The sequence below is a fragment of the Colletotrichum lupini genome, chromosome 4 (genome assembly GCF_023278565.1).
Source record: "Colletotrichum lupini chromosome 4, complete sequence".
Taxonomy (NCBI): Eukaryota; Fungi; Ascomycota; class Sordariomycetes; order Glomerellales; family Glomerellaceae; genus Colletotrichum; species Colletotrichum lupini.
Genome location: NC_064677.1, coordinates 5,777,283 through 5,789,652, shown reverse-complemented (window position 1 = coordinate 5,789,652; position 12,370 = coordinate 5,777,283). Strand labels below are relative to the sequence as shown.

Sequence of the window (12,370 nt, the reverse complement as noted above, 5' to 3'; positions counted from 1 at the left end):
AGCCAAATACCATGGGGAAACCCAAAAACTCAACCGCCGGCAAGACAAAGGCCGGCCTTGGAACTAATAATGGCGGCGGCAACGCAAAGTTGACCACAATCGCCTCGATTCCTGCCGCACCGCCCGCATGGCCCCAATTCAAACCGCCGTTACCGGTGACCGATCTGGTTGCCGACCAGCTCGCTTCTTGCCCGGACAAGGTCGTCCTGATTCGCAACTTTTGGCCAAAATCCCTCTGCAGTTCCTATGTCACATTTCTGAGGGGTTTACCGCTGATCACCACCCCTGGTCGGCCTAAGCGGGGAGAAGCGGTTAGAGTGAATGACCGTTTTCAAGTGCAGGATGCTGCCTTTGCTCAACGCCTGTGGACGGAGACTGGACTGCGCGAATCGCTTGCTCAAGAAGACATTCAGGGTTTATGGTGAGTCCACTGTCTTCTGTTCCAACTCCCCTAGTCCCTACCTTGCCTACCCATCCCCCGGCCCTCCGAATGCACCCTGGCCACGAACAACGCATCCCATGCGCTTCCGGCTAGATCCGCCAGCGTCTGCGCACAATCAAATTATACCTACGTCCAAAAACAGTTATAACAAACATGAAACCCACGCAGAAGAAGAAACCGCTCGCGTAGAGGTCTTTTCGCTAAAGCTAAAGGCTTGTCATGAGACTTGCTAACGTGGATCGATTGCTCTAGGGGCGGTGAAGTCGTTGGTCTGAATCCCAATATTCGCATCTATCGTTACTCCAAGGGCCAGTATTTCGATGCACATTGTAAGTCTCATAGTCAAATCATTCTCTTGTCACCCAACGCCACAGGCGCCGGGAGCACTAGGCACTCTGCCAGTCAACCAACAAGATTTCCGCCGCTCTATGCAACTAGGCCAGTGGCCAAGTGCTTCGAGGTCCTCGCGCGATTGCCATAGGCTGCGCATATTTGTCACTGGTCAAAGACTGCGATGTGCCAGAGCTCTACAAGCCTTTGTCTTGGGGACACGGCCATGGGTAGCTACCTAACTCTCCTGACACCAACGAAGTGCTTGCTCTCTACAGAGCGATACTTCTGGATCCCCGAAGTCGGGTTGTAACGAGACCGTTGCAAAATCACTGCCCCCGTCCCAGTGGACATGCCACGATGCCCGTCACTAAGCAGATTGTACGAGGGTTTGATCGTGCTCGATCCATACGTTTCCCCCTTCCCATGACAATTACCTTCATCGACCCATTCCCGTGGGCACTACCTTTTACCACGGTTCCCTTACTATGCATGTCTCAACCACCTCGAATCCAAGACCCGTGTCTATGAAGCAGGTCGTGACTTTTCGACTCTGCATGAGAAACCTGCTGAAAGATGTGAATTTGTTGAACCACTGGCCTTTGGGGAGACGATTCGGGGACCCACAACAAGTGTCTGAGCCAACGATCTACCCTTCAGATGATCATTTATGATATATGATATCTTGTCTCCTCCGCTCAGTCCTCTTTTGTTTGCACTCTCCAAGTCATCACGATCTTTCATCCGAGCACCAGAGACCCAACGATTTGTCCCAGAAGCCACAACCCTGCGGATCGTTCCATCCCGATCCGCTTCATGGCGTTATCTCCCCCTGGATGATGTGGGAAGCTGAGTCCGGGAGCCTGCGAGTCCGATCCAGCGATGCCCCTCGACATCTCGCATCTTCCTATCCAAACAAGAAACTCGGCACTGAGAGAACCAGGGCCACCATGCTTTCCTTGTCTTCCGGCGACCCTATGGTGTTTTTCCCTTCTGAGCTCTAAGTCTTTTCTTCTGTATCTTTTCACTTGTCTTCCGTGCAGGCTTCCTCCTCCTCTCCAGCTTCAAGATCGACCTAGGCTGACCATTGGAACCCCCACTTGCAGACGACGATTCCAACAAGGTATCGCTCAACATCGACGCCTCCTCCGGACCCGTCACGTGCAAGACAACCTGGACGCTGCTCCTCTATCTTACCTCTTCCGCCGAGGGCTGTGTTGGCGGCGAGACCGTCTTCTTCCCCAACGACCGCCGCTCCGCTAAGGAGGAGATCCCGGTCGCTCTCGAAACGGGCATGCTCCTCTTACACAAGCATGGCGACGACTGCATGCTGGTAAGTCTCTTCTGTTCAGATTTTTCAGCCCTTCAGTCCTCGGTACTATCAAAAACTCCATGCGTCCTCCCCTGATCCCCGAACGAACCATGGCCATAGCCAGATGCACCTGAACCTGTCGTTTTTTTGTGCAACATTGATCGTTGCCACCACGATGTATTCGTTGGCAATTTGCTCTCCAGTGCCCTTTTTTTTCTCATTGCTTTTCGTGGCGCGAAACGAGGACCCAACCACGGCCACCTCAGCTGCGGCCTCGCCTCTCCATCTCTCTGCCTCTTCCTTTCTCACGCTTCTCTGGCTGTGCTCCAATCCCATCACTTCAAAGTTCCCCTCCCAACCACCAAACTCGATATGTCCCCTCTGCACCATGGTACCACCTAGCAACCTGGGCAGCACAACAAAACCCCTGCATCCCTCCCGCCTACCCTACCTGCCTGTCCCTTGATCTTTTTTTCCCCCACCCACCGTACCTGGTCGCAGCGAAGGCCACTGCAGACTGACACATGTTCCACTTATCAACAGCACGAGGGGCGCGAGGTCAGCGCAGGCGAGAAGTGGGTGCTGAGAACAGACCTTTGCGTCAGGAAGTAAAGAAATAAGGGGAGTGAGAGAGAGAGAGAGGAGAGAGAGGAATTTGCAATCAGCGATCTAACCATCAAGCAACATCCTTACCCCCCCCCCGTCTTCTTCTGCTTCTGCTTCTACTTCGACTTCGATTTCCTCCTCTCGATCCGCCTTCTTTTGTCTTCTTTTTATGCCCGCTCGGACGTGGAGCAAACGAAAGAAGCTGAAGAGAGCACACATCGTTCTCGGTTTCTTTTCTTGCTCGCCTTTCCCCCGTTTCCTTGCCCGCCTCCCCGTTCCCCAGCCCACTGCCTTGGTACCAGTCATCGCCACGCCACTCTGAGAACGGCCCTTTCCTGGGTCCCAAGACAATGATGAACCCCATCCGACCACGGAATCGTACGCGGGATCCTACTGTCCCCCTCTTATTTGATCAGATATTGCTGGATCGTATGGAGAAGTGGGCACAGAATGTTGCAACACGTCTGTTGGAAGTGGGACCATACACTTCGACAGTGCGCTGGCCTCTAGGTCAAGTGATCTCGCTGTATGCATGCTGCGCCTGATTAGGCTTCGCCGTTTGATCGACAACTGTGTTGTGGACGAACGTGGGCTGAATAGAACAGAACAGACAGGTCTGTCACCGTCGTCGTCGTCGTCGGGCTTGGCTAGAACATGTGGGAAGGACGTTGGAGACATGTAGGTCACACAGGCAAGGTGAAGGCGAGGATGGACACTGGCTGCGAAATAGGTATGGGTGGCATTTCGTACCGGAGGATTACCGGTGGGAGAGGAGTGGACAATGGAGGAAATCTGATGCCCCAATCGCAACCCGACATTTCCATGCCTACCTCAGTTGTCTACATCCAGACGGTTCAGTCAGGTCCACCAGGAACACGCCGAGTGTTCAAACCCCCAACCAAGAGTGAAAACGGTATTGACATCGCGTGTGCCAAGTAGATGTTCCTTTTCAAAAAAGTGATGACATTGACGATCCGGAAAAGCCCGTCTATACGGCCCTTCTTTCTCTTGGAACGTCCCTCATACATCGTCCTCCCATCCTCCCACTCAAATCCTGTTCCGCCCGTCGCCGCCGCCGTGCCGCCCAAACACTTCCTTTTTAGACTGATGTGCACGAATTCGGATTGGACGGCCACCGGAGGGGTGGCCTCGGAGGAGCAGCCAAGTAAACGCGTACCTACCTAACCCCCTTTTCCCCCACGCTGCCTGCTACGAAAGTACTTCGTACGGTCTGCCATCACGAAATCCCTTCTATTTCCATTGCCCCCCCCCCCCCTCCCCCTTTCATCCTGATATTTCTTCGGGGACTGTCGAAGCATGGGAACGGTAGCAATGGAACCTGGAAAACCTAACGCACTGCACATCCGGCAAACGTCCCGCCGGCTCCCCGAACGGACGTCGTGGAAGGTAGGGCTACATTTCAATGTCACCTCCTCCTCGCCCTGCCCCCCCCCCCCCCCCCCCGGGCCCCCTTGAGCCCTGGCTGCTTTCCCGCGGCAACGCAACGTGAACCAGACCATACCCACTCTCACTCACCCGCCTGCCCGCCTGACTACCCTCCTTCGGTACGGGAAACCAAGGATCTATCCGTACTCAAGACACGAGCCGGAAACGGGACTTCACCACCACCACCCCTGGGCCCTAAGGTCACAGTGGGCATTTGGGAAACGGGCGATTTGTGCGTCAAGAAGCGAACCTGATGATTGTTGTGCATCAACTGTACCTGTCTACCTATCTGCATGAGGCAGAAGCCAAAAAATGAAGAGAAGAGTCGCCTGATGGGGGTTGTTTCGGAAACTATCGAGGCCCAATAGTGACACAGAAAAGCCCTCCCCCTCCGTTATCGCTTCTCCTCCTCCGGCTCCTCCGTTGTCGATGATTAATGACTCCCGTTACGGGAATGACCTGTCAAACGCCCGTGTCGCAGCAGAACCAAGCCATGTCCGGCGCCTCACTATCCTTAGATCAAGGCACTCTCCATCAGTCGGTCCATGGCGTCCATGGCAGTGTCTTCCTCTTCAACGTGTATCTCTTCCTCCTGGCCAGTAGCAGCATCGCGTTCATCGGGTGACGGTGAGACTCCGGAAGCCTCCTTCGTGATGCTCTCAAATACCTCCAATAGGTCACCGTGGTGCACCACTCTGCCGTCGTCGAGATGAGTCTCCTGATGGGCATCCTTGTCATCTTGCTCGAATCGACGAATAGGGTACGACCTCATGGGTACCGCCTTGGCTTCGGGGTCGACGGTAGGCTTGATCTTGACCTTGCCTGTGGCGATGCGCCCCATGATCCAGTGAAAGATCCACGGGAAGCTGATCAGGGGCATCGATTGTCGCTTGTGATCTTCGTCTTCGTACTCGTCTGCAAGCGCTGCATTGACCTCTTGCTCGGTCACTTGATACATTGCAGCCACGAAAGGGGCGAAGTCTTCGAACCGTCTGCTCCCGGCCTCTGTGTAGCAAATCTCTCGGAATCTTTGCTTGAGTGCCGCTGATTCTCGACCAATGTCCTCTTGCTGCTTGTAGTCGCTGCCAACCCGGGGTTTTGACAGGATGAAGCCTGTCCATGCTTCGAATTCGGTGTGAACGTCGCGATGACTCATGAGACGACGCATAGCTGTGTCGTATTGATTTTTGATCTTGCGAGCCTTTTGTAGAAGTTCTCCGGGCAGTTCAACCCTTCTCAATACCCTTCCGTCAAACTTCTTGTCGTAGAGAGGGTTGAGCTCCTGCTCAACGATTCTGTCGAAGATCTTGCCGAGCGCAGTCTGGGATTTGTATGCATTAAATTTGCGCATGAAGTGCGGCCACTGTTTGGGATCGAGCTCGTCAGGGTATTCAGCTGGATCTGCAGTTTTGACGTAGTCTACCGCCTTGGAGTGCAGCTCTGCCAGCCTCAAGCCTAGAAACTCGGTGTTAATTTGTATCCATCGTTACTCGCAGACAATTAACTCACATTTCTTGTCGTTCGCTCCTTGTTTAGAGAGATCGGCGTGAGCTAGATGTGCAGTTGCAACCTTGGCCAGGCAGTCGTTCTGAATATAACGAACGAAGAATGTTCTCAGATCTGATACCTTGACATCTCGCTTCAGTTTCGGGGCCTTGGGTGCGATGTAGTTCATAGGCTTGTGGTGCCAGTTCTGGGGAATGAGGTCTTGGTTCCAGATGACGAAGAAATCATCTCCGTCGAGGTCACCCCCGGAGCACATGCTAGGGACATCTCGATCACCGGTGCTTGGAAACACCACAACATTCTGGAGGTGGTGGAGGTCAGGGATATCAACCGCTTCCACAACCCGAATATCACCTGGATGAAGTGAAGGGTTTCGTCCCACGATGCACACGCCGGTGACGCAGTAGAATTCGCCATCTTGTGGTTTCGGAATTCGAAGGAAGATCTGCGGTAAGTCCTCGATGTTGTTGGTATTCTTCCCCTCAGTTGCCTGGCTGTGGCCTCTCATTGTGCCTGTTTCGTCCAGGCAACCGAGAAGAAAAGCACTTTGATCGACGACCACGCGCGCCTTTTCCTTCAGCAGCTTCATAGACCAAATCCGCCAGAGATCCAGAATTGTCAGCACGAACGGCTCTTGAATCTCTGCATCCATGAAGCCCCAGCAGACGAGATCTTTGATTGTTAGAGATGTCATGTTCTCGTCAATGTATTGCCCCAGTAAGCTTACAGCGGCAACTCGATCTTTCATAGCCTTCTCGTAGCCCTGGATTTGTTGCTCAGCAAGATCCAATATCGGACTGTCCTTGACACCGAGCGTCGTAAGAATGGTTATGGTTTGTCGATTCAGCGTGGCTGGTGAAAACTGCGCGAACTTGATGATCTCTAAGCCGTTGAACTGGGCCCTGAACTTTTCTTGTGAAGGTCGAATATGAACGTTGAGGCCCTTGGCATCAGGCCAGACAGCTAGCATGCCTTTGCAGCCACCCATGCGAAACTGGAAAGCAGAGGGTATTCCAACCGTATCCTGGCCCATCTCATGGACTACCATTTCGGCCAATAGCTTCGAAATTTTGCCGACACCATCGCTGAAGCAATAGCCTTGACGCTCGATATCTTGCATCTGTACAATCTGTGGAACGGTGACACCTCGGATTTCTCGCGTTGTAGAGAAGCACTGGCCGATACGAGCAGCGTATTTGGCGACATTTTTGATATGGTTGAAGTGCCCCATCCAGTCTCGGATCTGATCGCATGAAAGATGATCGGTCGGACAGAAGAAGTAGGCAGCGCACTCTCGAATTTGCGAGTTTCCAAACGCGAGGAATTCGTAGGTGCGGTTGCCAATCTTGATGCCTTGTTTTAGGGCACGGTAAATGCGGTGGTGGATTTCGTTGCCTGCATCGCTGTAGATCTTGCCTCTGTACAGCTCGTCCGTGAATTGAACTCTCAAGAAGCGGTCTTGATAAGAGTTATACTTTCGCAATACTCTGTTGGAGGATTCGACGCTTGGAGAGCAAAGGTGCATGGTCGATGGTGTGACAATGACCTTTCGGATCGTGGTGCAGTAGTAGGGCATACTCATGCCGGGAAAGTAAAGAGCAGCCTCTTCACTCCCAAACATCTCCATCGGGTTCCATTCCCTTTTTCCTTGATCCGCAAAGTACTCGAGCATCCACTTTGCCCGGTCCTTGTCCATCTGACGCAGTCGGTCGATGAATGCCTGGTTAATGGAGTACTCTGATAGAATACCCCGTGAGATACAGACCTCAAGCTGGTAGTGGACCTCGAAGGGCAAGTGGTGATTATCGGAATCAGGGTCAAAAGATCTCAATCGACTGTCGGTAGCTTGGGCTCTAAACACAGTACCGAGCAGAGGAGGTCGCGAAGAGGTAGTCGCGAAGTGCTCTACAGTAATGGCCGTGATGTTGTGGGCCTCTAAAGCCTGCAGGAATTTCTCCAGAGTGCCGTTTCCAGCTTTTGGGATCGCGAATCTATAAGTTGTCCAGCGACCAGTATTGATGAAGTCAGGATCTTCGAAGTCTGACTGAAGTGTAATTGGAAAGTCTTTCGGCAGTTGATCATTGTGCAATATGACTGTGCGTCTTTCCCACATGTCCGTAATGCCCCATGAAGTCTTGCCCGCGGCCATCTTGCTTCGCATCTTCCTGCTTGCCTTCGTCCAGAACATAGGTGGAAGCTCTAACGGTATGACCAGAAGTATGTCTTCATCTCGGTCGACTCGATAAACACTAGTGAGGCGGGCGAACTCGATTCCGCACTTGTGGTGAAATATCTCGTCGTCGTCGTCGTCACCGTTCTGGTCTTCTGATGAGTCCACAGGACAAGTATCAAAGTGAAGAGTAAGCTTCTTCTTGGTCAAACTCATGTCGATGCGCACGCCATTATGCACGGATTTAAGAACCATCATCTCCTTCTCCTGTAAGCGCGTGCCAAAGTCCATACGTTCCGCCTCAAGTGTCATCTTGGAATCGAACCAGATATTGGGGTTTGAGGGACTCTTTATCAGATTGGAGTATGTCTCATGAGGCGGTCGGAAAGTCTGGAGAATCACACGGGCGCTCTTGCCTCCCTTGTACCGGACGATATGGAATCCTGACGACCAGAAGTTGACTTTGGGCGGAGGCTCAAAACGAACCAGGGCGTATCCATCGCGTTGGCCTTTCCGGTTCTCTCCGATCTCTAGCAAAGAGATACTTCCATACTGTTGGAAGGAGTCGTATAGCTCAGATAGATCAACGGCTTCAGGAAGGCCACGAACCTTCAGCCTGAATTCCGGCCATGTTCGCCAAGGTTCATCTGCTTCTCCCATGACGCGGACTGTATGCTAGAAGCCAAGGTTATCAGAGTTGGTTGTTATATCCCGCAAGATTCAATCGAAAAATTAATATTTGAGGATGAAGTGTACCTGCCTGATGGTATACCAGCAGGTTTGTTTTCTTGGTCTGTCGTTGTTCGCTAAGCTGAGGACGTATTTCGTAAAACAGCTATGAGCTGCGGGTATGTACTTGAACGGGTTGGCTCTCGACAAGATAGCCTCGGCGGAGTGTCTTAGACGAAGTTAGAAGGGAAGATCGAAGTCGAAGTCGAAGGCTCAAAGGGTGAGGTCAGTTGGAAGGGCAAAGACGGACGCGGAGGATGGGGACAATAGAAGGCTGGGGGTAAAGTCGAGGTAAGGAAGGCACCCTGAGCCCGCGGCACTTGAGGTGCCTATGAAGAAGGAGCGAGGACCAGGCAATTCACTCCGGTCTCTCTTTCCTCAGGTCAACCATTTCTGGATTGAAATTGCTTAAGTTTTCGAATTTTCTTTGCCCAAGCACTTTGCATGCAGCTACCCGAAACCCAACGCAATCTCCAAATTCAATCATGGCTCGATTGCCCGCCCTCATTCCATCTCCTACTCGGTTGCCCACTTTAGACTCTGCACATCATTGTCATCGGATGTTTGCTCTGATATTAGATTTAAATCTCATCTCAATTTTCATCATTATCCGTATCTCGTTGCGACTGAGCTTTTGGTCCTTGCTTCCTGTAGACTAGAACAGCAACACAGCCGCAACGACATGAATAGCTCCCGGCGAATCGAAGACCACAGTCTGGCATTCAGTGTTTATCAAGCAAAATAACGGCATGCCTCTCTAACAATTTTCCGATCTTGTTCTTGGTATGGTCCCCTTTCTGGTCGTTTCAGGCACCTAAGTAACACATTCTGGGCAGCAGATCAGAGAACAATCCACATAAGCCCAACCCGAAAGGCTTGTGTGATGGTAGATATTCCATGACGTCCTTACGCAGCCCTAAACAGTCGTTTTTTGGATGAGAATCACCAAAGCTTCGGCGATGGCAACCGCTCTCGGTGACATCTCATGTCAACGGGCCTCATAGCTATACCGAGGAACCTTGGTTCGTCCTTGAGCCCTCTGGAATGTCCATGATTTTTCCGGGGTTCATGATCCATTTGGGATCGAGCGCACGCTTGATCGACTTCATTACGTCGAGGGTGTCGGAGCCGACTTCGAGGAGCAGAGACTCTTTCTTGCCCCAACCGATCGAATGCTCGCCCGTACACGTTCCATCCATATCTATTGCTCGCTTGACCATGTTGTGGACGCACCTCTCGACCTTTTCTCGCTCTTCAGGGATCGTCCGGTTGTAAATGATACTTTCGTGGAAGTTACCGTCGCCAATGTGGCCAAGAATACTTGCAAACAGCCCCATGTCGTCCATCTCCTTCTTGCTGATCTCGATGAGGTCTGCCAGACGGCTGAAGGGAACAGCGACATCCGTACTCCCTACACATTGTTAGTCTCAGGATGCTCATACTGACCAAGACATAGGGCAAGCTACTCACAAACTTCTTCACCGTCCTTACGAAGGGCCAGCATTGACCACAGTGACTCTTTCCGGGCAGACCAAAGCAACTTCTGCTCGAGCGCGTCCTTTGCGAACTCGAAGTTACCGCCCTTGTGATTCTTGGTGATCTTCTGAACGAGACCAATGTTCTCCTTGACACCGGCTTTGGTACCGGAGAACTTGAAGAACAGGGTCGGGAGTTCCTGCCAAACGCGAGGTGCTGTTGCGCCACCCAAGTTGACGACCTTCATCTGGACCTCGTCCATGATTTCCATCGCAGCCACAGGAATACCATTGCGCATGACTTCGGCTGCAGCCGCAGCAGCGTCTCTGATACTGGGGAATGTAACCACAGCGACCGAAAAGTCTTCGGGCACAACAGTGAGCTTCAGGGTTGCTGGAAGCGGTCAGCAAACACTCATGGAAGCAGTAACAAGCTGGACCAGGTCATTTGCCTGTTCCGACTCACCTTCAGTTACAAGGCCTAGTGTTCCCTCAGATCCTACGAACAGTCCATTCAGATTGTAGCCGGCGGAAGACTTCCTTGGTCGTCTCCGAGTCTTGACCACAGTTCCGTCTGCCAAGACAACGGTAAGGTTGATTACCCAATCCTTCATGGTTCCGTATCTAACGGCGTTGGTACCTGAGCAATTTGTACCGATCATTCCGCCAATCTTTGCGCTTGGGCCTGTTTTGTCGTCAGTCCTAAATACCTGTTTTTATGGAAGATCCTGCGCTGATTTTGGCTTACCAGGGTCGATAGGGAAGAAGAGACCGCTCTCCATTTTTGCCAATTTCTCGTTCAAGTCTTGCCATCCGATACTCGGCTGAACAACAATGTCCATATCATCCTTATTGAAGGAGAGAATCTGGTCCATAAAGGCAAAGTCGACGCTGATTCCTCCGTATGGTGCCGAGAAGTTCCCTTCTAGACTGGAACCACCCGAGTAAGGAATGATGGGAACGTTGTACTTGAAGCATACTCGTGCAATCGTCGCCACCTGCTCTGTTGATCGCGGGTATGCGACAGCAACCGGAAGGCCATCAGGATTTGTCGAGGACCATTCAGAATACCCATGAGCATGCAAGTCGTCGGGATCCGTGGAGATGATATCCTCGCCACCCAGCTCCTTTCGAATCTCCTTCAAGGCCTACACACAAAGTTAGAGGCGGAGGTCATTCTCATGATAGGATGCGAATACCTGCTCCATTTCGGCCATGCTTGCATAAGTCACAGGGCGAGACAGACCATCTATAGGAAGCAGGCCGCTACCGAGAGGAAGAAAGCCAGCGGTGGCAGAATTGTCCTTTGTCGAACGAGCAAGACCCCAGCCAACGGCACCGGCGGCTAAAGCAACAGCCCATACTGAATTACCATGCCAACCACTTTGCGAGGTGTTGGCTGAACCTTCGGAGCTGGCCGCCCGGGGGCTGCTTCGCCGGGTGGTCGTGATCGAAAAGCTCCGGCCGGCATGGAGAGCGGGCCCAGCGAGTCGGCCCCTCAAGCCATGGCTCAGGAGGGGCCTCGCAGAGAGTTTGGCCGGCATGCAGGGGATGAGAGCCATCTACACGGACACAAATCGGATTCCTCGAAGAGAAAGTCTGTTATTGGCCAAGAGGTCGACCAGGGTAAGATGCTGGAATGAACAGGGTTTAGTGGTGGGTTGCGTCGGCGAGATGGCTTGCGTCGGCGTTCGAGGTTGATATCGGCCTGCGCTACTTCTGATTTTGTGCCAGTAACTTCGAATCGCACTGTGAATTGTGAAAAGGGTTTCCTGATGTCCGGAGTATAGGACGATGTGAAAGTAGACCAGATATCAGTTTGTCAAATGAAGACGATACAGAGATCTACCGAATGGCCCTTTGCCAAAAGCGTCCAGGTATAGCGCGAAAACGAGTCCGTGGCAACCAAAGTCGGGACGGTGAATCTAGCAAAAAGAGGAAGACGATGTGTTTATATTCCGGAAGCGAGCGAAATCGTCGACCACATATCCCAATCAACGGGTAATGTCGCAATCGCCGACGAAGCAAGCTAAGAAGCTGAGTGTTGGGGCAAGTGGGTATGGTGGATGACAACGGGGCCCTTCGCCTTTAACAACGATGCCTCTGCTCATTTTTTGTGGAAGAAGTTGAGAGCATGACCCAGACGTCAAGTACCTGGGCGTACCGCATCCCACATTGGGAACAAGGTGCAGACAAGCCAGATGGAGTGGGTGCGAGACGACGTTCTTGCAACCAATCAAGACACTGGAGAAGGGGAAAACAGGCCCAAAAAGTCAAGAAGTCAAGAGCCGGCGGGCTAGGAAGACGAAAGCATGGCTAGCGAGTGAGCAAAGGTGGCAGCCCTGAGTTGTCAG

The 12,370-nt window shown here is 52.3% G+C and overlaps 4 protein-coding genes across 4 annotated transcripts; 2 read left to right on the top strand and 2 right to left on the bottom strand.

Moving 5' to 3' along the window:
• Positions 1–11: 11 nt before the first annotated feature.
• CLUP02_08817 (uncharacterized protein) lies at positions 12–923 on the top strand (the record flags this gene model as incomplete). The annotated part of the gene is made up of 2 exons (XM_049287798.1): positions 12–421; positions 695–923. 2 exons carry the CDS (start codon positions 12–14, stop codon positions 921–923), a joined length of 639 nt encoding a protein of 212 aa, XP_049144941.1.
• Positions 924–1,881: 958 nt separating this feature from the next.
• CLUP02_08816 (uncharacterized protein) lies at positions 1,882–2,109 on the top strand (the record flags this gene model as incomplete). The annotated part of the gene is made up of 1 exon (XM_049287797.1): positions 1,882–2,109. A coding segment is annotated over one exon (228 nt), but the record flags the coding sequence as incomplete, so codon positions are not given.
• A 2,541-nt stretch (positions 2,110–4,650) lies between these two features.
• Positions 4,651–8,472, bottom strand: CLUP02_08815 (RNA dependent RNA polymerase; the record flags this gene model as incomplete). The annotated part of the gene is made up of 2 exons (XM_049287796.1): positions 4,651–5,591; positions 5,646–8,472. 2 exons carry the CDS (start codon positions 8,470–8,472, stop codon positions 4,651–4,653), a joined length of 3,768 nt encoding a protein of 1,255 aa, XP_049144939.1.
• A 1,073-nt stretch (positions 8,473–9,545) lies between these two features.
• Positions 9,546–11,578, bottom strand: CLUP02_08814 (glycolate oxidase; the record flags this gene model as incomplete). Its single annotated transcript, XM_049287795.1, has 5 exons — positions 9,546–9,952; positions 10,012–10,410; positions 10,483–10,701; positions 10,765–11,164; positions 11,216–11,578. The coding sequence occupies 5 exons, from the start codon at positions 11,576–11,578 to the stop codon at positions 9,546–9,548; spliced, it is 1,788 nt and encodes a 595-aa protein (XP_049144938.1).
• Between the last annotated feature and the right edge of the window lie 792 nt (positions 11,579–12,370).